At 37.1% G+C, this 27,899-nt stretch overlaps 1 protein-coding gene across 2 annotated transcripts; it reads right to left on the bottom strand.

Moving 5' to 3' along the window:
- Positions 1 to 419: 419 nt before the first annotated feature.
- On the bottom strand, positions 420 to 27,899 carry FBXO33 (F-box protein 33). Of its 2 annotated transcripts, XM_087824986.1 has the most exons (4): positions 27,289 to 27,899; positions 7,020 to 7,130; positions 5,793 to 6,478; positions 420 to 4,159 (listed from the first exon to the last, which is right to left on the bottom strand). In XM_087824986.1, the coding sequence occupies exons 1-4, from the start codon at positions 27,897 to 27,899 to the stop codon at positions 3,888 to 3,890; spliced, it is 1,680 nt and encodes a 559-aa protein (XP_087681112.1). In that variant the 3' UTR covers positions 420 to 3,887. The 2 variants fall into 2 exon arrangements, with proteins under 2 accessions (XP_087681112.1, XP_016065273.2); XM_016209787.2 differs by lacking the exon at positions 7,020 to 7,130 and having other exon boundaries at positions 27,289 to 27,719.

Raw genomic sequence — 27,899 nt, 5'->3', positions numbered from 1 at the left:
ATGCTTTCAGTCTCTTCTTGGAGAGCAGCTGGAGTGAAGCTGGGTCTGACAGTGTGCACTTGCTACTCCCCTGCCAGAGGCAGAGTGCTCCACTCCATCATGAACAAGGGGGCGGGGTTTATGAAGCTGTGAGAGAAGTATGTTCTGGATATCCTAAGAGAAGATACGAAAGCCCAGGTGTGTGAAGCCCCAGATGAGGGGACTGGAAGCTGGAGGTGATAGGAGGGTGCCCCACAGGCCTGTAATTGCCTTATAAATCAGACACTTGTCTGTTGGTGGCTGATGTGTGCTCTCTGTGGTAGCTAAGCTAGTGGCATGGTTAAGTGTGGGAGAAAACAAATTAGAGCATCATGATTTTGAAATACTTGTAATGAAAAAAAGTCACTTGAATTTGAAATAAATTCACATTACAACAAATCTCAACATCAAAGTTACATTACATTTATTTTTATTTATTTTATTTTTATTATTATTTTTCAATTTATCTTTATTGTTGAAAGCACTACAGGTGTCCCATTTACCATTATATCTAGAACAGTTAAATTTAAGTATAAATCAGCTGCCTAAGTTTTGAATGGCTGTGAAAAGAAAAAGGTTTAAAAATCACTTATTTGTAGGGGGTTTCTCATTGGTAGCAATATTAAAAGTTTTTAACAGGTTATCAGTTAAAACATTTGACAAAATTTTATTTGAAAGTTCTATACAAATTCATTATTTCTAAGTCTTCATATTATTTATAATAAAGAAAATTAGCCCTGGCTGGTGTGGCTCAGTTGTTTGGAGCATTGTCCTGTATACTGAAAGGTCACAGGTTCGATTCCTGGTACTGGCACATACCCAGGTTGCGGGATCTGTCAGGATACCTATGAGAAGCAACCGATCTCTCCCTCCCTCTCTCTAAAATCAATAAAAACAAACAAAAAACAAAACAACATATCCTCGAGTAAGAATAAACAAAAGATTACTTTTTTCTCCAATTCCTTCCAGTTTATACCAGTTTGCTGTATAATACTTTCTAATTGTGTCAGGACATGAAAGGTTGGGAAGCACTGATATAGAACAATGTTGTGTAGTCACTGGGTTTTCACATCTTTTTGGGTGTTAACTCCATATGCACCATTTTGTGTATTGGCTTCCTAAAGATCCAGTCTGATTCATGCTATAAGCCCCAAGCAATTTCGTTTCTGAATTCATGTGTTTAAACATAAGCACACTTCCTTTCCAAGCCCTGCTCCACTGAATCCCTAACTTTTTAAATTCCTAGGGTGGTGGGAGAAATGTGAAAGTAATTAGATATGTAAATTTCATAGTAAGCTATGTTTTGAGAATATTGTTCAAAGAGGATCTTGTACATGTCTATAAGCTGTTGGCTAACAAGGGCTGAAACTTTGGATGAAGAATCAGAGCTTTAGATAACCAAGTCCAATCCCTCATTTCACAGATGAGGAAACTAAAGCTTAAGGAAGAGTCTGTGCTCATGTAGCATTAGAGTCATAGCTTAGAGTAGAAAACAGATGTCGAGCCTCCCAGTTTCATGCTTTACTCTACCAACCTTCACTTGTATGCTACTCATATATATAAATAGACTTTCCTTTTTTATACATTTTTGAGTACTATTTGGTACTTTAAATACATAAACATGGTGATTTATTCAGAGGAGTTAGATGTGTCTAACAAAGACGCAGCAGGTATGATGACAGTTCCAAGGTGGGGCAGTGCCTAGAAGAGTCGGTATCTGGAATGATTAAGGAAGGAAAGATAGAAGGAAAAGAGCCATTTTCTTCATAAATGACAGCCGTTTGCTTCAACAACCCAGAATGATGATTGCAAAGCCAAACTAAAGCAATATAGGGGTTTATGAACTATCTAATACTAGCATACTGAAGTAAGCAGCTTTTTTGTGTGCTAACCAGTCTATTGGCTTTTAAGCTTGTAGTTAGCCCAAGTGAGTTAAAAAATTAAAATCTTCCCAACATTTCAGATTAAGACTTTTTATGATATATTCTCAAATTTGATTTTTGCTGCTCAGATTGCAATAGGAGCTAACATTGATTATACACAATATAAGTATTAGTGCAGTTTATTTAACACTAAAAGTTTTCATGCTTCATAAACAATAAGATATATTTCAATGACCACTTTTTAATGCTTTATTCATTGATTAAAAGAATATACATTTAACATAAACCATATAACATCAGTCATCAGGTCAAACATTCAGCTGGTTTCCTTACAGTTTCTGTCAGGAGTTATTTTATCTGATCACATTTATAAGATAAAATCTCACCACATCTGGCATTTACACACACTGTGCCAGTGGATTCACACTACTGATGTACATATAAAATCCGCATGGTATGTGCCCACTGGAGACAAAACAGTGCACACCTGTCAAAAGGTCATTTTAATATAAGATGGTAAAACCATTTGTAAAACACATATAAACTTTTTCCATAAATAGAATCATATCTGGACATCTGTTGCATAAATTGTGTTTCCAAAGCTTACAATAGAGCAGCCAGGTCTCAGCACTGCTGGGCACCCATGTTGGCTACTTTATTATTGCAGACTGTCCTTTAACATTAAATGCACAACATTCGTACCACTTAAAACTGGGGTCAGGTGGAAGTCTCACAGAGACCACGTCTGTACCGCGGTTGCCCTGAAACAAATCGGCTTTTAAAGCCTCTCAGATATAACAAGGTTTTAAAACATACTTCATGGAATGTTCTTCATGTATCATAGCAGCTCATACCTGTGATAGAACAAGCTTTCAGTTTTTCCTTTCTTCCTTGACATTCACTATTCACAGTGAAACAGGTGCATGGTTTTTTTTTTTCGTTTTTTTGTTTTGTTTTTCAGAGTTCTGAGGTTGCTGACTGAGCCACAGCACAGCTGTGTACCACAGGTCGAAATTCGACCTTAAATATTACAATCTAGCAGTATCTGGCTGGCCAGAGTGGGCCGGCCCCTGCCAGCATGTGGGCACTTCTTCAGTTAAGTCTATTCTTTGGCAGCTGACACGCGCGCTGACAGAGAAAAATCCAGTGACTTGTTGCTAGGGATTTCACGACTAATGTTTGTTTGCAAGCATGTGTGTGTACAATTCTGTTTTTATGATTTTCGTTTAGGAGGTTTTACCCTGAAATACAGTTTCTTTCTTCCTCCACTACTTGAAATCTGGGCTTAAAAGCTAACTTGAATGTGTAATATAATTGATAAATAAAATCATGTCAGATATAATTTCTATAAATCCAACAATTTGAGTATTTGGTTATGTAAATGCACTTAAGAAAAGGGTTAAGCAAGGTTCTAACCTAGTACTATACAAAATTCAGAATGGTAATTGGTGATAATCTTATATATGTAATGAAAGTTAAAATCTTGGCTTTTTTGTTAAAGATAACTCATTTGGGACAATATCCTCCCTTCCATTTCAAATAAAAATTAATGAAATGCTATTAGAATGAGTGAATGCAGAATATTGCATACAAATCCACCAGGCTATGGGTATATATCTATATATGTATAAAAATATTTTGGCTCCTGAGTTCTGCTCTGACACACAAAGAATAAAATAATCAAAAAGGCAGAGTAACTCAGTGAAAAACAAAGTTAGCCAGCAACCTCAGACAGCCTTCGGTTGTATATCCTTAAGGTTTGGTAACAAGTCCATTAACCGTGAAAGCCCTATACATTGTCACTTTGAACTTCTAAACCAATACCCGACTACGTTCTTTGATCAAGAAGTAGAATATACATATATAATTCTATGAAGCTAATACTGATTAAACACAGCACAAAGGGATTAATTCACACTACTGAAAAGAACATAATAGGACCCTACTTGCATATGTAACCACAGGAATTGTACATTTAAAAAAAAGTTAAATGTCTTCGCTGAAGCTTTGCATCTCTCTGTAAAAATGACGATTTGGTTCAGTGAAGACACTGAGTGATTCAATGTCCATGACTGCATGCCAAGGATGACCCAGGCCCAGGGATACCTGCTCAATAAGGTTATGCACTGGATCCACATCCTGGTCGGCCAGTTCACCTTGGTCAAAATCAATGCTTTCTTCAGTGACTTCAAGTACTTTTAGATTAGAGCCACGAAGACGAGCAATGGCAATGAGGTTGTGTGCCCACACTGTGTAACCTTAAAAATAAGCAGAACACAAGCACTGTAATTTCCTTGCATTTTATTCTATCTATATGATAAGTTAGTCTTTTCCACAAATTTGTATCGAATGACCATTTTGGTCCTTTTCCTTTAAAAATATACTGAGATTCGAGAAGGAAGTATGATTGTTTAGCCAGGGGAAATAAAAAAGACAAAAAGTTTGAAATTGTCTCCAAGAACATAGGAACATTACTGTGGGTGGTTTAAATGGAAGGTGCTGTAATCCTATTCTGATATCCACATTTTGTAAAATCATATATGTTTAAAATAAGTTTGGATAATTATGTATAATAAAGAACAAATTTTTTATTTCACATATATGTGTCCATTAACAATACATAATTAAACTGATATTTTTCATTAGTGAAAAATCATTAATAGTCCCAAGTTATGAAGTGACACTTTAAGCTTTAAAGATAAATTGTTAATAGTCAGTAGCAAGTAAGTAAAGTACAAAACAGCCATGGAAATGATATGTACTAACTTCAGAGTAATAATTACCTCTGGGAAGGAATAAAAGGGGAATGGATGGGGGGCTTTAGCTATATCTAACATCTTATTTCTTAAAAGAAGAAAAAAGCTTTAAAAAGACTGGGTTAAATTAACTTCTGAATAACCTGACATTTCTTTATCCTATACAAAATCCTCATTTTATTTATTACCTTCAACATTGGTCTATTCTTTGTTACTATCTCTGCTGGCTAACCAAATTACAAAACAAAACTAGAAAAGCAAGGCACAGCTGCAGGCTAAAAAAAAAGAAACAGAGCTAATAAAGGGAGTTTAAGATGTTCATAGAGACTTCCTAATTTGTATCCTGTAAATGTCTTATAAGTATCAAAAAAAGGAAGTAAAATGTTCTAATTTTTCAGAATAGAAACTCTCTCTACAAATGAGAATAGTTTACATTAAGATGAAAGGCCTCAGTATAAAATAAGCATATGCCCCGTCAATGGAACCACCATTTAAATAAAAAGGTCATATGGCCTGGCTGGCGTGGCTCAGTGGTTGAGCATCGACCTATGAACCAGGAAGTCACGGTTTGATTCCCAGACAGGGCACATGCCTGGGTTGTGGGCTCGATCCCTGGTAGGGAGTGTGCAGGAGGCGGCCAATCAATGACTCTCATTATTGATGTTTCTCTCTCTCTCTCCCTCTCTCTGAAATCAATAAAAACATTAAAAAAAACCCCTCATATAAATTAATATGGCAATACCTAGAATCTAGAAGATGAGGCAATGGGCATGAAAGAAATCACACTTTCTTTTCCTTCCATGTTATCTTTAAGAGATCTGTGATTAGAGGAAATATTTCTGTCGGTAAATATGTATGTTTTCTTAAATAATTTAATTTCAAATACCATGTTTGTGAAATGCCACCAATCACATGGTGGGAGAAAAAGTAACAGGAGCTTGGAGCAGAACACTTAGAAATGTGACTTCCCACCTGTAAGTTGTATATCTTATAAGCTTTAAAAAGTATAAAAATCTGCGTATCAATTTGTTATAAGATTTCTTAACACTCTAAATGCCAGTGCTATCTTTTTATTAGCATAGAATGTTTTAGATGTAATATTAATATCAAATTATAGTAATAAAAAATCACCTACCATGAATCGCCAGAAGAGCAAGTTTTGTGCACCTCCACGCTAGTAAAACCAATGGATCTTCGTTTCGGTTGTCACTAAGATCTGGAAAACCAGACGTGTCAATAACATCATTCATTAATATGAAATGAGTGAGGAACTTGTCATACTGCCTAGATATAAGATCAACGATAGCTCCTGAAACACAAGTGATGTAGCTGTCAAAATGAATCCTCTCTAGTGGTATACTGGGTTTCAGAATCTTTAACATATCTTCACTCTTGATATCAAAAGCCATTATATAGACCCGAAGGCTAGGGCTCTTTCGTGACAGAGCTTTCCAATGCTCATCATTTGGCATGTTGTCCAGAGACTTGTGCATCACAGAAACATTGTGGACCAGGAGAGACAGTCGCTGCAAAGGCACATGGTTGCTATCGGTTAAGACTCTTGCCATCTCAGCTGTAAAGTCGCAGAAATCCAGGGCAAGAGAGCGTAGATTCACAAATCGCTCTAGTTCCACTGCGGTGATAAGGGTGCTGTTACCAGGAATATTGTTGTCCAGTAAACTCAGGTGCTCCATGGTGTTGGCAATAGAGTTTGAGAGAGATGACAGTGATGTTGGGGTTACTATTTCCAGCATAAACCCACAGGACAGCCATTTCAGTTGCCTACTATTACTCAGTATTTCTTCAAATAGCTGCTGAATTCTGTAAGAAAAACACATGTCAAAGGATCCTGTTCACATTTAGCTCTAATCTTTTAACAGTCTTTTGAAAATAGGCAATGAAATGGCACACAATTTTGAGGTCCATTTTCTCTCATTACTTAATTTCTATCCAACTCACAAGTATCATAAATACCATTAAAATTCACATTAAAATATAAGGAATAAGATGTATTAAACATATAGATATGTTAACGTACAGAGATTTGTTCAAGGAAAGCAGCATTTTACCAGTATGGCAGAAAAGACTGGTGACATACAATTTATGTTATAGCAAAAGCAAGCAGAGAAATAAGTGTTTCACAAAGTAATAATTACCCAGAAAATTCTTTGATCTGTCTTAAAATTTATAACACAGAATGGCATAGAATGATTACTGTATTTCATAGTTAAGACATTTCCAGAACATATGTTCTTTTTAGTAAGATAATCATTACTCTTCTTATTGTATCGTATCTTACAATTTCTCAAAATAACTAAAATTATTATTAAATAAGCCCCTTTCCACTAACTATATAACTTACTGCTTAATTTTTTTGCCATCAGGGTCCACCTTGCTGAGGTATGTATTTGACAAATTTCCTTGCTGCTGTAGAACGCTTATGTCTCCAAAAAGGCTAAACTTCTGGAGGTTCCTATAAGGAAAATAATTTAAAATAGTTGTCTAAATAATACATAAAACTATAAATATTAAAAATAGAAATACTCAGAAGGGATAGTCTAGGAATGTTTCTAGCTTATCTCACTCAGAATCCAATTAAGGACTTTCAGATTGATTTTTACATACAATGAAAAGCAATGTGATACAAGAAAAAACAGCATAAGTGCTAAGGAATGAGGAATGGGGTATAACATTAGTTCAGGAACTCAGTATTTTAATGACCATGGAGAAGTCCCTTAATGTCCCTGAGACTCAATTGTTTATCAATAATAAAACCACCTACTTTAAAAGGTTTAGGGATGAATAAAAGACAAAATGACATATGAAAGAACTGTTTAAGCTCTAAGTTTTATATATATGCTATTTATAAAAATTTTCCAAACCAGTTAACTTAATCAGTGTCTTCAATGCTCATGGGTTGAGCACTGCCCTGAAGCTATCTCCTCTGTAAGAACATTCTTTGACTAAAATCTAGAGAACCTCCCCCAGATTTATGATCAAAAGTATAGATGCTGATCAAGAGAGGTAAAAAAACTGTAAAAATCTTTCAGTTTTAGCTACAAAACATATACTTTTCTAAGAGTAAAATTCTAAATAAAGTAGGAGAAGAAAACTAATAACTGGATACAGATAAAAAAGTTTCAAAGCCAATAATAAACAAGTAGAGGGTCCACTTATAACATAAAACTTAGGATTACTTTAATAAGAAATGTATAATCCACAAGAGTGATAAAAGATTTAAGTTTAAAAAAAAGATTTAAGTAAGTGAAAAAAATTTTAATGAAAAATATTACTGCAGTGTTAGAGGGTAGAGGTGAGGTGTACAATATTTAGATTATGAACTCTATTTTACATATGAGCTTGAGGTTCTTTAAGATATTCAAGTTAAGATGTCAAGTAGGCAGTTCTAGGTCTGGAGCCAAGCAGTTATCTGAATGATAAATGAAGTCTGGATGGGAACAATGGTGCTTAGGGTAAGAGTATAAAATGAGAAGAAAAGCCAGCAAAAAGTTAAGTTGTGAGGAACTTCAATAATTAAACTAGAGAAGGATGAGGCTGCAAATGAGAAGTCAGAAGTTGGGGAAAAGTCAGGAGTGTGGAGATCACAGAGACGGAAGGATAACTCTTTTACAAAGAATCCAGTGATCAATGGCAGTGTCGAATCCTGCCGTGAGGTCTTATAAGGGCTAAACAGTCATTTGGCTTAGCAACATGGCGATCTGAGTGGAAGTCATTTTATGTGGTGTGATGAGAAAAAGTGAGATTGGATGTGAGGAAAGAGAGAGAGTGAAAAAGACAAATCTTTTAAAAAAGTTCACTGTGAAAAGGAGAGATGGAAGGGACTTTTCAATAGACTGAAATAATCTGCAGATATCATTCCATACTAAAAAATCAAAACAAGACAAAATTGGTATGAAAATGCAATACGTTTTTATCTAATTTCTGGGGGAATAAGACTTTCTAAGCTTAGAAATAAATTACAAAGAGAAAAATTTGTATAAAAACGAAAAACTTGATATTTAATAGCACACCTCACTAAAAAGGAAAACCCAACATAGTGAGAAAAACATTTGTAACAAATATTAGTTATTTTATATATAAAAGAATCCCACATAAATAAAAACTAAAAACATTAAGAGTCCAACTGGTAAATGGGGAAAGGTTATAAAACAGCAAAGTAAAACACGTCAAGAAAAATATGAGGAGGATTACTAATAGTATAATCTTATGCTTTTTCTTGACTTCTAAAAATTTTAAATTAGTCACTAGTAGATCTAATCAGCTTTCCATGTGACTATCAAAAACACTGTATTTTAAAAAATATTTCAAAGGAAGACATCAACTTAAAAAGGAAAACTTTTTCCCCCATTAAAAAAAAGGGTCTATAACCCTAGCTGATCTGGCTCAGTGGTGAGTGTCCGCCTGCGGACTGAAGGGCTCTGGGTTTGATTCTGGCCAAGGGCAAGCCATACCTTGGTTGCAGTCTCAATCCCCAGCCCCAGTGGGGGCTCAAGTGGGAGGAAACCAATCGATCTGTCTTTCTCACATCAATGTTTTTCTCTCTCTCTCCCCCCGCTCTGAAAAACAATGGAAAAATATCCTCGGGTGAGCATTAAAAAACCAAAAAAGGATATATAACTGTTCTTGGGAGGATAGCTACTGTATCAGACTCTAAAGGACACATTACTATAATGTATACCTATGATTGCCTTTAAAGTATTTTCCCTTTTACCATATCTTTATTCTAAAGTTGCTACTGTATCTATGAATTACAAAGAGGTTCTGCCTCTCACAACCTCTTCTATAAAGAAAAATAAATTTAAAGACTTCTAAAAGAATGAATATTTCTGGAGAAAATGAGTTTTTATATAATGTATAAAAAAGATATGCCATTCAATTTCTAATAGTATTCAGAGAGGAGAGGTCTATTCAAGTTCATATAATCTGAGTATTTTTCTCCCTTCAACCGAGCTTCCACTGATTACTATTGCATGTACATCTGTAACACTGTCCCTGTGGTATTAAAACACATATGTGAGAAACTTTTACTTCTTTCATAAAGGATTAAACAGCCATGAGAACCATCTTCCTACTGTAAAAAACTAGAAAACTGGACAAAACCTATGACTCAACTGTTTGCAAACACTGGACAATAAATAATATAGGACTGTGATCCCTGAAGGAGGGAAAAAATGAGAATTATCATTGCCTCAGAAAATGGCCTGGAGAGTTTCCAGGCTTCATCACAGGGTGGGGGAACCTAAAATGAATCCAGCAGTCTCCCTGAGTTGAGAAGACAGAGATTTTGGGGAGCCCACAGTGGGTAGAATTTGCAGGGCAGAGTACCAGGGATAAGGGAGCTGCACAGAAAGCACACCACGAACTTGCAGAGGGGATTGCCAAGACATTACCCAAGCCTTTGGTTGAGTAGTGATCTGCACATGTGTGGGGTGAAACTGCACAAGGCTGGAGAAAGTACCACTGGAAAACAGTAGAGCAGACACAGTGGTGGGAAGAGTTTATGTTCCCACCGGCCAAAGTTCACAGAGACTAATACAGGGGCAGCGCTGGGCAGAGTTCCCAGAAAGGCATGCCTTAGTAGTGGCGATCAGTTAGCCCTAGGTAAAGGGTATTTTGGATCTGTCCTGACAAAGCTTAAAAGCAAAAGTTCAAAAGAATCAAACTGATTTCACAGAAATTAACTGTGTCACATCAAAGCCCAACAGTCTTTAAAGGAATAAAAATAATTAAAAAATACAGGACTCAACAATGGAAAAAATACCAATGTCTGGCATCCAATCAAAATTACTAGACATAAAGAAAAAGGAAAAATGACTCACAACTAGGAAAAAATGAATCAACACAAGTACCAAGAAATGACAGATGAAGAAATTAACAAACAAGGAACTTAAACCAGCTATTAAAAATATAACTCCATAATATTACTCATTAATAAAAAGGCACATGGATTGGAGTGGAAAAGTAAAATGGTCTTTATTTGCCAATTATTTGATCATTTACACAAAAATTCTAAGGAATTAAAAAAAAAGCTGCTAGAACTAATAAGTTAGTTTATTAGTAAGGTCACAGGATACAAAGTCAATATATAAAAATCAATTGTCTTCTATATACCAGCAATGAACATCTGGAAACTGAAATTTAAAAAACAGTACTATTTACAATAGCATCAAAAATATGAAATACTTAGGAATAAATCTGACAACAGTACATTGAAAACTACAAAACACTGCTGAGAGAAATCAAAGACCTAATTAAGTGGAAAATATACTACACTTGTTTATCAGAAGACTATTAACATGCTGGAATATTGTTAACATGTTGGTTCTCCCCAAATTATTAACAGATTCAACACAATCCCGATCAAAACTCAGCAGGCTGTTTCTAAAATTTATAAGAAAAAGCAAGTTAGTTAGAATAGCCAAAGCAATTTTGAAAAGAACAGATTATTTACACTATCTGAATTCAAGACTCTAAGCAACTGATTATAGATAGGGTGGTATTGGCTTAAGCACAGATTCAGCAATCAATGGAACAGGAGAGAGAGACCAGACTAGGTCTATGCATATATGGTCACTGTATCCAAATAATGTTTATTTTTGTATAAGATAATGATAAATAAAATGGAAAATAGCAACTGTGACAAATTTGGAAAGTTAATTCAATGTAAAAAGGATAGTCTTTAAAAAATGGTGTTAGGGCCTGGCTGGTGTGGCTCAAGTGGTTGAGTGGTGACCCATGCACCAGGAGATCAGTTTGATTCCCTGTCAGGGCACTTGCCTGGGTTGTGGGCTCGATCTCCAGTAGAGAGTGTGCAGGGAGCAGCCAATCAATGCTCTTCTCTCATCATTGATGTTTCAATCTCTCTCTCCCCCTTCCTCTCTCTAAAATCAATGAAAACATATTTTTTAAAAAGGGTGCTATGACAATTGGATCCTTAGCTCACACAATCTAGAAAAATTAACTCAAAATGGATCATACAACTAAACCTAACAGCTAAAATGATAATACTGCTTAATACAGGAGAAAAATCTTTTGACTTTGGATTAGGGAAATATTTTTTAGATAAGACACAAAAAGCATAAATCATTAAAGAAAAAAACTGATAAGCTGGTTTTCATCAAAATGAACACCTATGCTTTTCAAAAGATAGTTAAGAAAATGAAAAGACAAGCAAGAGACTAGAGAAAATATATTTAGGACATAAATTTAGTTTAAAAAACTTGTATTCAAAATATATAGTGAACTCTTACAACTTAGTAAGACAGAACAGCCAAGTGTAAATATGGGCAAAAGATCTGAATAGACACTGTACTAAGGAAAATATCCAAAGGCAAATTACACATGAAAAGATGCTCATTATTAGGGAAATAAAAATTAAAAATCTTAATGAGATACCACTCACACATACTAGAATGTTTAAAATTTGAAAGTCTGATAATACTATGTAAAGCAATTAGAACTCTTATACATGTTGCTGGGAATGCAATATAGTACAGACACTTTGAAACTAGTATGCAGCCTTTTCAGATTGGCTTCTTTCACTTAATAACATGCACTTAAGTTTCCTCCATGTCTTTTCGTGGCTTGATAGCTCATTCTTTAAAAATACTGAATAATATTCTGTTGTCTGGCTGTTTATCCATCCATTCACTTACTGAAAAACACCTTGGTTGTTTCCAATTTTATCAGTTAAGAATGAAGTTGCTATAAACATGTGTGCAGGGTTTTGTGTGGACAAAAAAAGTTTTTTTTATTAAATGTTTTAATTTATCTTTATTGTTGAAAGTATTACAAATTTACCCCTTTCCACCCATTTATCCCCTAAAAGAATTTTTGACTCAGGTAAATACCAAGGAGCATGGATTTTGGAGGTTTAGTTTTGAAAGAAACTGCCAAACTGTTTTACAAAATGACTATCATTTTGCAGTCACATCAGCAATGAATGAGAGTTCCTGTAGTTCCATATCTTTGTCAAGCATTTGGCGTTGTTTTAAATTTTGGCCATTCTACTAGATGTAGTGATGTCTGTTGTTTCAATTTTTATTTTCCTGATGACATACCATGTGCAGCATCTTTTCAAATGCATATTTGCCACCTATATATCTACTATGATGAAGATATATTGATGTCTGTTAAGGTCTTTGGCCCACTTTTTAGTAGGGTTGTTTGCTTTCTTATTGTTGAATTTTAGACTTTTTGTATATTTTGGTTAACAGTTCTTTATCAGATACGTACTTTGTGAATATTCTTTCCCAGTCCGTGGCTTCTCTTTATTTTTTGACAGTATCTTTCACAGAGCTGAAAATTTTAATTTTAATGAAGTTCAGATTATCAATTCTTGTTCTCACGGACGATGCCTTTGGTGTTGTATCTAAAAAGTCATTGCCAATCCCCAGATCATCTAGATTTTTCTCCTATATTATCTTCTAGGAGTTTTATAGTTCTGTTATTTTACACTTAAGTCTGTAATCCAGTTTGAGTTAATTTTTGTGAAGGGTATAAGGTCTGTGTCTAGATTCATTTTTCCCATGTAGATGTCCTGTTGTCCCAACACTGTTGAAAAGTCTATCATTTCTCCATTGTATTGCCTTTGCTCCTTTGTCAAAGATCAGTTTATTATGTTTATGTGGGCCTATTTCTGGGCTCTCTAAGAATCAGAGGTCGTATATACACATATCCTTTAAAATTTTTTCTTTACTGTGTTTACATGCACAGCCCATTTCTGTTAGTAACATTTTCACAAATGATGTTAGGCATAAGTTGGGGAAAAGTGGGGGAGATGTGCGTCCCAATTGAGATTTACTGTCTTAAAAGACATACATTTGAAAAAGATCATAGAAATGAAACACTAATGCACTGTTTTTAAGATGGGGAGAGGGGTTAACTAGACTTACTGTGATCACTTTGCAATGTACACGAGTCTGCAGTCATGTTGTACACATGAAACTAATATAATGTTATATGTCAGTTATGCCTCAATGAAATTTTTTTTTTATCCTCACCCGAGGAGGATATTTTCCCAGTGATTTTGAGACAGAGTGGAAGGGATTGGGGAGGGGGAGAGAGAGAAACATCAACGTGAAATACATCGATTGGTTGCCTCCCACAAGCAACTTGACCTGGGGCTAGGGCTGAGCCTGCCACCCAGGTATGGGCCCCTGACATGGACCTGAGCCTGCGAGCCTCCAGTGAGCGGCCAACGCGCTCATCACTGACCCACACCAGCCGGGGCCAATTATACCTTAATTTAAGAAAACCCACAAAAACACAACAAAAAACTCCCAAAACAAACAAATGATGGGGGGAATTGACTGATTTCTTAAAATGCAAATTCTATGTTTAGCTACCCTTGATGGCTAGGGTATTTTATAAAAAATGAGTAAATTACATATACTTTGGGTTTGTAGGGGGCTTAAAATGCTCAACTTAACTGAATGACTAAGTGTAAAAAATCATTTACTTTAAATACTGTATACCATATATATTAACATGATACAATTTTTAAATAACTTTTTTTTTTTTTTTTAGAGAGAGAGGGAGGGAGGAAGAGAAGGGGGGAGAGAGAGAGACATTGATGTGAGAAACACTGGTTGCTTCCCGTATGCGTCCTTACCGGGGATTGAAGCCGAAACCTAGGTATATGACCTGACTAGGAATCGAACCCACAACCTTTTGGTGTACAGGATGATGCTCCAACCAACTGAGCCACCCAGCCAGGGCAAAATGACTTCTTTTTTTAAAGAGTAGTTTTAGGTTTACAACAAAATTGAGAAGACCTATTTACCTCCTATCCCACATGCATAATCTCTCCCATTATCAACATCACTCATCAGAAGGATACATTTTTTTACCCAGGATGAATTTACACTGACAGAGCATAATTACCCAAAGTCCATAGTTTACCTTAGGGTTCACTCCTGGTGGTGTACATTCTGTGGGTTTGAACCAATGTATAATGACATATATCCATCATTACAATATCACACAGAGTTTTTCACTGCCCTAAAAATTCTCTGTGCTTTGCCTATTCAGATCTCTCCCCTCCCCACTGCTGGCCACCACTGATTGTTTTATTGTCTCTAGTTTTGCTTTTTCTAGAATTTCATATAGTTGGAATTATTCAGTATATAGCCTTTTCAGATTGTCTTTTTTCAGCTAGAAATATGCATTTAAGGTTCTTCCATGTATTTTTATATCTTGATAGCTCATGTCTTTTTAGCACTGAATAAGAATTCCACTGTCTGAATGTACCAAAGTTAATATATCCATTCACCTACTAAAGGACATCTTGGTTGTTTCCAATTCTGGCAATTATGAATAAAATTGCTATAAAAGTCACATGCAGGCTTTTGTGAAGACGTATGTTTTCAACTTCTTTCAAATACCAAGGAGCGTGACTGCTGGATTGTATTGTAAGAGTATGTTTAGTTTTGTAGGAAACTGCTAAATTATCTTTCATAGTGATAGCACCATTTTGCATTCCTTCCAGCAATGAATGAGAGTTCCTGTTGTTCCATATTTTGGCAGCATTTGATGTTGAGAGTGTTCTGGATTTTGACCTTTCTAAAAAATGCATGATATAATATTAATAGAAAACCACACATAGATTATTATTCCTGTTTTGCAAAAGGATGTATCACATTTTACCAGCGATTATCTCCTGTGAATTTTTTACTTTTTCTGTATCTTTCAAATATTCTATTTTTACAAATACAGACTATGCAGAAATTCAGAAAAGAAATAAATTACTTTTACATAGCTTTTCACCTTTAAAAGAACTTAATTTACATGAAAATCATTTAAAAATTAACAACCTGCATATTATTAAATTTAACAAGTTAATATAAGGAGACTCCCTGGAAGACTTCTGTTTTAGTTCCAGCTATACAATATTTTTAAATGTCCCAGCAATGTTAGACACATGTCACTCAAGGGCAATTTAACAAAAATTCTTTTTATTTGCAGCAGTAAAATGGTAATCCTGTTACAGTATAACCAGAAATACATGCACAAACTTTCTTTACAGATGTAATCACTGACATACTTTTGAAGCTAGAATGATTTGTGGGATCATCCAATTCAATAATTTCCCTTTATACATGAGGAAACTAATGTGACTTGTGTGAAACTGCATTACTAGTTAGGGCAGAGCTATGTAGAGAACCTGGGTTCTGACTCCCACTTAGTTCATGTTGTTTCTTATAATTAAACCGAGTCCTTGAATACAATGGTCTTATTGAAAGTTATTGGAAAAATTATAAGTGGTATATTTTAGAGTAGTATCTGAGAGATATCTGTGGAAAAATTTTTAGGTACTTATTTTTCCATTCAAAATAAAATTTTACTTATTAAGTAATACAGAAAACAATAATTCACTTTAAAAATTAGGGGAAAAACCCTGGCAACTCAAGGGCAATTTTCAAATATATCATACTGAAATTACATTATAAGTCTTGGTGAAGCCACGGAGACTGCATATAGCCCTGAGGTGGCTCATTACTGTTTCAGATTATAAAAAAGGACTGAAAAGAACATAGAGGCAACAGCACTAGAACAGAACCTACTGAACCGTGGCAATAAATAGATGTCTCATTTTGAGGCCTGGAGACTATACCAGTAACAAGGGAATTGTGCCACATAATCCCTTTACTTAAAGATGGTATCTGTGACCTGCGTTTTATTTACTTAGTTTATTCATTCATTTATTTACTGTTGCGTCAGCAAGCGAACTAAAGAAGCAAACATGGTTCTTTCAGGCACAATGTCCACCATGTGATTGTGAAAAGCATGTAACAAAAACATACTGGGAAACATTACAGTTGGTTAAACAGTTTTTCTTTCATCTTAATTCTTCAAATTAATTTAGCTCCATTCCTATGGTAACATTAATAAGATACAACCTACTTACTAGTCCCTTTGCAAATCCTAAAATGTGATTAATAATCAATCTTTCTAAAACATGCAAAAGGCCACACTATAGCCAGAAAAGAATGAATTCAACTTAATTGCATTCCCCTTTAATCCTATTTTAAAAAATCATCAGTTCCAGATACAGCGCTAAATCAGATGATTAAGTACTTATAACTCAGAAACTTAGCCTACAGACTAGACTGCTCTCCTACTCTTTGCTCATTCAATTATTAAAATATGCACTGTGTGCCAATAATGTGAAAAGTTATGTTGATTACATTTCAAGTGTACAGGAGTTTGGACTCTTGGAGTGGAAATAAAGTTTTTAAAAAGGCTCATTAAAAAAAATCAGGTGAGACAGAGAAATTATTGATAACTTTGTTAAATGTATTAATGACACTGTTGCTACATATAAAAATGTCCATAATTTTCAGAGCTTTACACTGAGGTAAATAGTGTAAAATGATACCAATATCTTAGATTTGCTTTAAAATACTTCAGTAAAGATAAAAGAAAGCAAATAAGAAAAAATCCTTAAATTATTGAAACTGGACAACAGGGTCACTGCGTCTAGTTTTTGTGTGTTTGAAAATTTCACTAAAAAATCAGAAAACAAGGCAGTCATTTCTGTAACTGTGTACCTGGCAAGACCATTTAACTACTCTGTGCCTCAGTTTCACCATCTGTAAAATAATAGAGCTCATATTATACGGTTGTTGAATACTGCTGTTTCTCCATGAAAACTGGCTTAGGATTTTATTTATTTAAAATTTTTTATTATTATATGTTTATATTGATTTTAAAGAGAGAGAGAGGAAGAGAGAGAGAGAGACAGACAGACAGACATCAGTTGGCTACCGTCTGTATGCACCCCGAACCTGGAATAGAACTGGCCACCTTTTGGTATACGGGATGCTGCTCAACCTATCCAACCTACTGAGCCACACCAGCCAGGGCCTAGCTTAGGATTTTAAGGGCTGTCAAGCACACACCTACTCAACTCCCTTCAGTACTGCAATAGAAATAAACCTTACCCAGTCCCATGACCCTGGTGGTGACTCTAATAGGACTCTTGTGTGGAGAGGGTATGTGGCTTGAGAAGGTGGGTCTAAGCTACAGAAGATCTAAGTCTTTGACCTCAGGTGACCAACTTTCTTCTTTGCCTTGATTCTAAAATTGTCCTTTTGAGGTTCCCAAAAGAGTCCTTTTTGAAGTTACTAGCAACATATGAATAACAAACCAGGTTAAAAGGTAGCTCAACTCTGTCCTCCATTTCCTCCCTTTTCCTTGTCCACTTAAGAGAGGTAATAGAAGAGTACAAATTTTGAGTGTCTGAGTAGAAAAACAGATTTACCTGGGCCTAGTTGTATAGGCGATGAGACAAGTGATATGGGGGCAAAGGGAAGGAAGAATCTTTGTGCAAAGTACCATCTGCTTCTTCCTTTCAACTTAGTCCCACCATCTTGAACCCATAGCTCATATTAGGGCAAGATTTAGGCAAATTCCAAGTAATAATGGATTTATATGCAAGAAGAAAGTGAAAGAGAACAAAACAGAAAAGAAAATCCCAAGTGACTACAGTAAGGAAGACAAGGAAGTTTCTGGGACTATTCAATGGACTGACTCAAATTTATGTAAGGCCTATATGAATAAGGCATTGCTTGAAAGTACTTGGTGGTAAAGGAGCTAAATACCAAAGACAAGCCATGTTTTCAGAAAATAAACTGTATCCAAATCCTAAGGTATCTGTTTTTTAAAGAGAGAGCAAATCATTAACACAAAAGGAAAACAAAATGAATAAAAACTGTTAAAGGAAAATTATTTTTAGACATATTTAGGGAGTAGTAATTAAAAGGGCACTGCAATGTTAGCCAAACAATTATATCTAATCTTTTATATTTACATTCCACTTCTAAAAGGTCTCCAGATAAAAATACAGAATCAGACTAATGCACTCATTGCTTTCACTGCTCTTACCCTGGTCCACACCACCAACATGTTTTGCCTGGATTACTGCAATAGCCTCCTAACCCAGCTTGTTGCTTCTGCCCTTGTCTTGCTACAAATGCGTCCCAACACAGCAGTTAGAATATTCCTTTTGAAATATTAGATCATGTCACTCAACTCAAAACTCTTTCACGGCCCCTCACCTCACTCAGAGTAAAAGTCAAATTCTTACAAGAGCTTAATAAGGTCCTACTGATTTCCATATCACCTTTGCCCCTTACTAGTCAACGTCTTCCTTCTACATTTCATTGCTTTCTGTGATATACTTCAGCATGCATAGTTCCACTGCAGTACCACTCTTCCATTATTGCTCCTTTCCAAAAGAGGCACCTGGGTTGCTCCCTCCTTTCCTTAAGTTCCCTATTTTACAAAGCAACACTCCTTTCCACTTCCACCATTCCCATCTCCCTTGAGTGCTTCGTTTTGCTTCATGCATTATTACCAACTGTGATATTACATATTTTACTTTTGTTTTCTTTTCCCATTAGAACAAGCTCTATGATGACAGGATTTTTTGATTACTGCTGTATCCCCAGCTCTTGGAACAGGGCCTGGCATTCAATAAATATTTGTTGAATGTTATATTTACCTCAGTGTACGACAAAAACTAGGGTCTGTTTAGCGATACCTCACACATCACAAATTTAGGGTGCAGACCAGTTTTCAGGTACATTATATACTAGGAACCCCTCTAAAATAACATAATTGGCCCTGGCTGGTTTGGCTCAATGGTTAGAGTGTCGACCCAGGGACTGAAGGGTCCTGGGTTTGTTCAGGCCAGGGCACAGGCCTCGGTTGCAGGCTCCCCGCTCCCCAGACTGGAGGCAACCCGTCAATGTTTCTCTCTCATGTCATTGTGGATGTTTCTCTCTGTGTCTCTCCCTCCCTTCTACTCGCTCTGAAAAAGCAATGGAAAAAATATCCTCAGGTGTGGATTAAAAAATAAATAAAAGAACATAATTGCCCAGAAAAATAAAATTCTTTTCTCAAAACCTAAGATTTGCACTTATCTTTTCAACCATAGTTTTTTTTCCTCTTCTAAACATAGCTTTGATTTCAGAGAGAGGAAGGTAGAGGGAGAGAGAGGGAGAAACATTAATGACGAGAGATTCATTGTCTGGCTGCCTCCTGCACCAGCCTGAGCCCGTAACTGGGGCATGTGCCCTGACCAGGAACCGAACCACAATCTCCTGGCTTGTAGGTCAATGCTCAACTGCTAAGCCATGCCAGCTGGACTCAACCATAGCTTTAAGATGCATATGAAAAATATACAACTTAAATATGTATATTAAACTTCCAATAAACAGATATCTTGTTTTTTAGCATATGAATTTCTCTATAAATTAAACCACCATCACAATTTTTGATAACCTTTTATAAAAACCTACACATACAGATTCAGTGGGTTAGTTTCGGCAATTTCTCAAAACCATCTTAACCACCTATGGACCTAAGAATTAATCCTCAAGGTATAACTGCAGAGGGCTAAAAACCTTTTATCTTCTTCTGGCATTTCTGTTGGACTGTTTAATACATCTAAGGATACAAAGGCTTCTAATATCTTGGTCATAATGGTCTTGTTCTCTCTTCTATGGTTCAAAATTGGGGAACTTAATCTGTGGCAGCAATTTCAGTACATTTTCTTTCATTTCAGAGGATCCAAAATTATTTCTTTTGATGTAATAAAGTAGTACCAGTGCCCAAATGCCAAAAACAGCCACCTTAAATTAGAGTTAATACAGTTAAGACTAACTATGGAAAAGGGGAACCCATAAGAACTTTGTACTTTAAAAAGATGCTCTTAAAAAAGTTAAAACCTTCTACAATGCTGTAAAGTAGCTCATAAAATGCAATGTTTTCCTTTTTTAAAAAGCTGAAAGCTAGAATAATCTACCTCACTGCATGAAATTCTTTCAGGTCAATTCTATTCTTTTTAGTTCATGTCCAATATCAAGTGTGTTTACATCCACATAATACTTTGATAAGATACTTATTTCTTCCCCTCACAGATGGTAATGAATAACTGCAGCCAGCTCAAACAACTCTTTACAGAAATGTTGTCCAATAAACCTTTCAAATGTCATGATGCAAATGCTCTATTCTATGCTGTCCAATATGGTAGCCATATGGCTATGTAGCACTTGAAATGTGGCTAGTGCAACTAACTTAATCTTTAATTTTACTCAATAAATTAAATAGTTATATGTGGCTATGCCTGGCCAGTGTGGCTCAGTGGACTGAGCATCGACCCATGCACCAAGAAGTCACTGGTTCGATTCATGGTCAGGACACATGACCATGATCAAGCCTGGGTTGCAGGCTTGATCCCCAGTAGGGAGCATGCAGTAGGAAGCTAACCGATGTTTCTATCCCTCCCTCTTTCTCTAAAATAAAAAATAAATTAAAACCAAATTTTTTTTGAAAAAAGCTCTATGTGGCTAGTAGCTACCTATTGGATAGTACAACTTTAGAGATCAGAAATAAGTCATCAGCCTATAACAGCATTCCTCATTAGCTTTATTATGATCCATTAACTAAAAGTAATTTCTCAGAATTTGCTTTACAAATTCATTTACTCGATTACCATCTCAGAATTACTATCATCCTCAAATCCCAGAGGTTACACAAAAGATTTTTAAAAATAAGGTTGACATACAAAATTTTTAAAAATAAGATTGACATATAAAATTGCTATTTAACATGCTATTAAAAGATAATTTTAACAGTGCTAAGAACAAGAAAAATGAGTCTTATAGAGAAATAATAAAAATATGATTATTCCTTTTTAAAAAAATCCTCACCTGAGGGTATGTTTTTATTGATTTTAGAGAGAGAGGAAGGGAGAGAGGGAGACAGAGAAACACCCATTGGTTGCCTCCCCTAAGCCAATCGGGGATGGAACCTGCAACCTACGAATGTGCCCTGACCAGAATTGAACCCGCCCCCTTTTGGTGTAAAGGATGAGCCACCAGGCCAGGGCCCTTCCTTTTTTTAATCTCCATCCAAGCAGCAAGTCCTCTTGGCTCTACTTCCAAAATATATTCCAAATCCATCCACTTTTCTTCATCTCAACTGTCTCCATCATCTCTTGCCTAGATCATTGCAACAGCTTTCCAACCAGTCTTCCTGCTTCCTCTCTTGTGCCCTCTTAGAATTCATTACATAGCAACCAGAGTGACTGTCTTAAAATGCAAATTAGATCACATTACTTCTGACCTTAATATTTTTCAATCAATTAATTCTTCTATTCTTAGAATATAGTTGAAATTTTCATTCTGAGGCCCACATAACCTTTCCTTTCTCTCTAAATCTCAGAGCTCCATTCTTATCCTCATTCACATGGTACTTTCCTACCGCTCCAACAGGCCAAATATTTGTCTGGCCTAAGGCCTTGGTGCTTACCATTTTTTTCAGCTTGGAATTCTATTTGCTTAGATCTTCAGATGGGTGACTCTTTTCACTCATGTTGCAATTCAAAGAGGTTTTCCCTCACAGCTCTACCTAATGTTGCTACCTAGTCACTATTACATAGTTCTTTTATTTTATTTTCAGATTTTCTTTTATTTTCACAACTGAAACTTTCTTTCATTTGTTTACTTGTTTCTGTCTGCCTTTTCCCTCTAGAATACTGACACCATGGGAATGAGGAGCTTTCACTAGCACACAGTAAGCTCTCAATATCTGGAGGATGAAAAACAGATTTTTAAAAATAACTGTTATATTAGGTCCTATATAAACTGATCAAACTGGGTGAAATCTTTCAAGGCTGCTTCAGAACTATCACATTAAAACGGAAGTAATTTAATCACTTTACTCAAAAGCTGCTAGCTTCATTTAACACAGAAAAAATATTTTACTTTGACAAGCTTTTGTTGAGTTTTACTTCCTATTCTCCAACTATCAGTTCTTAATCATTTTAAGAATGTACCCATGGGCTAGAAAGAGCCCTAAATCCTCTCAGCAGCTCTCCCAGGAGGTTAGTTTCTTTAGCAGGTTGGGGTCTCATCCCTTCTCAATGACCTTGACGCTATCCCTACGGAACCACTTTAATTTGCCAATTTTAAGGTAAGGAGTCTGTTGGGTATGCATCATCTCGCCCCTCTTGTCTATAGGCAACCACCTCTTAGGAGTGTAGACTGGTCAGAGTCCCAATACATTTTAATATATTTATTTGTTGTTGTTGTTTTAAATATATCTTTATTGATTTCAGGGAGAAAGGGAAAGGGAGAGAGAGAGATAGAAACATCAATGATAGAGTCATTGATTGGCTGCTGCCCGCAACCCAGGCATGTGCCCTGACGGGGAATTGAACCCTGATCTCCTGAATCCTAGGTCGACAGTCAACTGCTGAGCCACTCCCAGCTGGGCATAATATATTTATTTGTAAATGGGCTTCTTTAAGTAAAGAGTAAAAGTAAGTTCTAAAAAGTGAACAGCTATTTTTTACATGTATTTATTACACTAGGATGGGGAAAAAAATCAAGAAAAATAAGGCTGAGGGTTGTGGCAATAAGATGTTCAAGGCATTTCCTACCATCTTTGATAGTAATATGAAATGTCCAAAGAATTTTTAACCTATTTTAAAATGTATTTTTAAATGGGCTTATAAATTATTGGGTCTTGGTAGACTGATGTTGAGAAAACCATATAAAGGAAGACTCTCTGCTGCAGCATATGCCAAATTACTAAGACCAAATCTAAGAATTATTAATATACCTTCTACTATTAACAGGGTACATAAGCTGGCATAGTCATGAAGTGGTCAATCTACATGCATCTAGTTGGAGCTGTAACCAGATTTTAAGAAGAAAGTCAATCTCTTAAAAAAAAAAAAAATCTCGTCTGTTACAGTATTCATCTTTAAAAAAAGTTCTGCCCCCAATATAGCATTTCACCCCCCAAAAAGCTTATGTAAAAATACTGATATAGTCCAGAAAAGCATAAGCTAGATGATGACAATGTACTTTTTGCCTGTTTAAGATTTTTAATGATTGAGCTATTAACTATTATCATAAATCTTATCCACCTAACTTTCATTTTTCCTAAGAATTCTGAAATACAGTATTTCAATAGGCAGTACTCAACAACTAGATTAAATCCTAAGTATACATATCTAAATTTATTATTTTGAATATATATTTAATATATCTTTATTGATTTCAGAGAGAGGAAAGGAGAGGGGGAGAGAGAGATAGAAACATCAATGATGAGAGAGTCATTGATCGGCTGCAGCCCGCAACCCGGGCATGTGCCCTGACTGGGAATCAAACCCTGATCGCCTGGATCCTAGGTCGACGCTCAACCGCTGAGCCACGCCCGGCTGGGCTGTTATTTTGAACTTCTAAGTACAATTTCCTGTAGGACAACTGCAGAAAAAATTCACCCTACTTAACCTATAAAATAGTTGAATGAGTACACACTGTATTTCTGTTCTTACTGTTCATCAAGGCAGGTATCCTAGCAGTAAAGAAGGGGAGCTCTGAAACCTGGAGGACTGTGTTTTATCCTCTGAGAGGCATTTCTGTACCTCCTTGATCCTCATCAGTTGTTCCTAATACCTAAGATATCCGTAAGGTGGCTACAGTCACACTGAAATTACATTTGCATGTTAAACTCCCAAATCAAGCAAAACAAAAAGTCAAAGATCCTCTCAGAACAATACCCTTGAAAACTTTCCACAACTCCAGGTTAATTTCAGTTCTTTTCCTGAGGGACATGAAAATAACTGGAACACAACAGAGTAAGAGTGTGAAAAATATGAATTATATAAAGGAATTCAGCACAGCCTGGAAGCATAAAATTTGTGACCTGGTAGGTTTTATACCCCTTTTCTACTTATAAAATGGCAGAAATCATAAAACAAAACCACTATAAATTTAACTCAGAAATGTAAAGAATATTACATATTCATTCTTCTCATTAGTTATTAAATTTTATGTTTTTAGAAAATCAAAAAAACCAGTACATGAAGTTGTTTTGGGTCTTCATTGAACCTCAGTCTGTAGTTTAAGTGATTATGGAAGGAAATAAGAAGAGGATTTACTACAGTAACCGAATAAACAGCTTTGTTTAAAACATTTTCAAATTTGTAAAAATTAAAAAAAAACTAGTCCCATTTATGTGTTTTTTTTTTTTTTAAAAAATCCTCACCCAAGGATATTTTTTCCACTGCTTTTTAGAAGGGAGGGAGAGAGGGAGAAAGGGGGAGGGAGAGGGAGAGGGAGAGAGAGGGAGAGAGAGAGAGAGAGAGAGAGAGAGAGAGAGAGAGAGAGACACACACACACACACACACACACACACACACATCCCAACTGAGGCTGGGGATGGAGCCTGCAACCAAGATATGTGCCCTTGGCCAAAATCGAACCCAGGACCCTTCAGTCTGTAGGCCGACGCTCTAACCACTGAGCAAAACTGGGTAGGGCACCACTTATGTTTTTAATATTCGTATTAATACTTCCAATATTACTAGAGTATCTCAAGACATTTTCAAAATAAAGGTGATATTAACTTATTTCCAAACATAGATTTAAAAGAACCTTTGAAACAGCATTAGTAGTAATACATGCAATGACATTACACTTCAATTTTACAGATACACAATACAGCACAACACAGCACCATCCCTACAGTAAATGACAAAACCTTAAAATCAGGAATGACAGTATATTGTATTTGTATAGAAATGATAGCTAATCCAGGAGGACAGGCATAGGGTGGCCTCATAGGCAGGTAGATTGGGATGCTAATAAAAGAGAAGGTATAGTTTTATTTGTCAATTATACCTCAATAAAGTTGGGAAAAAAAGTGATGGGGGGAGGAATGGAGGTAAAGAAGAATTAAACAATAAAGGGGAGGTGTTATATAGCACTATTTTGCCTATGTAATGTTATCCATTCAACTAACAAACCGGGCACTAGAAACTAGGCACTGTGCAAGACTTGCTCTTAGACCAAAGGCATGCTTTTTTGGATGGTTGCTCAGAAGTGCTATCATATCTCAGAACATAAAAATCTAATTGGTACTTGCTGAATTCACCCCCACTCTTGGTCTCATCAGTAGCTTAGTGCTCACTGACTGAATCTTTTCAACTTCGGGATCAGTTGGTCCTCTAGCCATACATTTGACTCTGTTAAAGAGTCTCTAACCTGATCAAGGCCTCAAAAGGCCTTTCTTGCCACATAAAATCAAAGTAAGGAAATGGAATGGCTTGGTGTGAAAAGCTAGGGAAATACAAAGGCCACTTGAATACTGAGCCATGCTCTGGATACAACTTGGAGCTATATGCTTATCTCCCCCACTTTTGGAACAGACTGGTGCCTGAGGGGAGGTGGGTGAGGGTGACTGGATAAAGAAGGTGAAGGGAAAAAAAAAAAAAGGCGAAGGGATTAGCTAATACACACACACACACACACGTATGTGTATATATATGCATGTATATATGTAGCCTAGCATTAAACCAGGACCTCTCAACCCTGGTCAATATAATGCATAATGTTCAACATACTACATTTATTGCAAAAATAAAAACACTGATCTTGGAGAAAAACAATGCTGTATAACAATGTGCACAGCACTTGACATTGTTAAGTGTCAGGTTCCTTTCTATAAAACAGGGATAACAGTAGCCCTCCTGCCCAACTCACAGGGTCACTGAAAGGATGAATTAAGGTGGTAAATGTGAAAGTGCTGGGGGACTGCTCAACTATTATTACTATGTACGTTGCTCCTCTGACCTTTGAAACTTTTTTCCAACTCATAGTTTAATTTTAAGGTCAGTTAGAATACCCAGATACAGAAAATAAAAATTAATGGGATTATGGGGAGGGCAATAGAGAGTAGAAAGAAGAGAAATACTTATTAGGAAAATCGGTTAGAACACTGAACATAGGAAGTTAGTCCTAGGGTTACACTAAAATCCTGATGTAAGAGGAGGACAGTTACAGACTGCTTACCCTTTGCAGACACCGGCCAATTCGCCCAACACAGGCAACCACTATGCTGCACTGTGCTACTTTTAGGTGAATCACGGGGGACAAGTTGACTCTGGAAGTGTATGGGGAAGGACTTCTAACCCTGATGATCAGGTTCTCCCCCAATCCCTAGGTTTAACAAGCACTTCTCCTACTCTTTGTGCCTGGCCCAGTTAATCAAAACTACTCCGGGTAAGAAAATGGCTGTCAAAGATTTCTTTTAGGGAGAGTCTTGTATTATGACACCAGTAGCATACTCCTCTCCCGACCACGATCTATTTTGAACGGACAGGTTCGGAGTCAGAAAAAACAAGTTATGTGTTTATTTCTCCCAAGACTCGGAGGCCTCACCCTCTAAGCTTCAGCTCTCCCATCTGTAAAATGAATAATGACGGCGCCTGTCAGCTCCATCGCACCGCCGCTGAGAGGATGAATGAGCCAGTGCCTGGAAGGCGCCAGGAGTGATGTCTGATAAACACCAAGTACATCACTGTTTATAAAGTAGTAGTGATGAGTGCCATTATGCCCTCCCACCTCAATAAAATCGCCTGGTTAGAAGTGATTCCCTCAGTCACTGAAGAAAGCTACGCTGAAGTGGGCCGGGCACATCCTCACTGAATCTATTTCTGGGTGAGAGGAAGGAGGCAACTCCGAGCCCTGCGGGGGAGGAGGGGAGAAGTGGGGGGAGGAGAGTGGATGGAGGAGCCAAGGCGAGCCTACCTGTTGTTCCGGATGCTGACCAGCACGCACAGCACCAGCTCCAAGTAGGTGCGCAGCACTTCCAGCCAACGGGTTGAGAGCTGCAAGGCCTCGACTTCTTCCCCGCCAGTCCCGGGGTCTGCGCCGCCTCCGTCGCCCGGGCCGCCGCCCCCGCTTAGGTAATTCTCCGCGGCGAACTCAACGCGCAGCTCTCGCACGAACCAGCCGCACTTGCGCATGAGGAATTCCAGCCGAGGCTGCTCCGCGGGTGAGACCCGGAGGCAGATGCGGAGCTGGGGCCAGAGCGCCGGGTAGAAGAGGCACTCGCGCCAGTGTGAGCAGGAGGCCGAGGCCCGCAGCCGGTCAGGCGCCGGCAGGAAGGAGAAGATGTGCACGATCAGCTCGCTGGGCAGCGACGCGGCCCCCGCCGCCTGCCCGCACAGAGCCATCCGGCCCCGCCGCCGGCTGCCCGCCCCCGGCCGCCGCCGCAGTCCCCGGAGCAGCCCCCGCAGCCGTCGCAGCTGCTGCAGCCGCAGCCACTGCCGCCGCCGCCACCGGGCCGCCCGGGCGGCTCTGGCTCGGGTTCGAGCTCCCGGCGGTCGGGGCTGCGGCACTGACAAGAACAACAACAT

The sequence above is a fragment of the Miniopterus natalensis genome, chromosome 1 (genome assembly GCF_054644295.1).
Source record: "Miniopterus natalensis isolate mMinNat1 chromosome 1, mMinNat1.hap1, whole genome shotgun sequence".
NCBI classification, from domain to species: domain Eukaryota; kingdom Metazoa; phylum Chordata; class Mammalia; order Chiroptera; family Miniopteridae; genus Miniopterus; species Miniopterus natalensis.
Note: the sequence above shows the minus strand (reverse complement) of the source record. Positions and strands in the feature narration are given on the sequence as shown.

Coding starts and splice junctions, on each gene's coding strand:
- FBXO33 (XM_087824986.1), bottom strand. CDS start 27,899: ATGTTGTTGTTCTTGTCAGTGCCGCAGCCCCGACCGCCGGGAGCTCGA. Junction 7,131..27,288: donor GTCAGCATCCGGAACAACAG/GTAGGCTCGCCT, acceptor TTTTCCTTATAG/GAACCTCCAGAAGTTTAGCC. Junction 4,160..5,792: donor TGCTCTTCTGGCGATTCATG/GTAGGTGATTTT, acceptor CTTATTTTTAAG/GTTACACAGTGTGGGCACAC.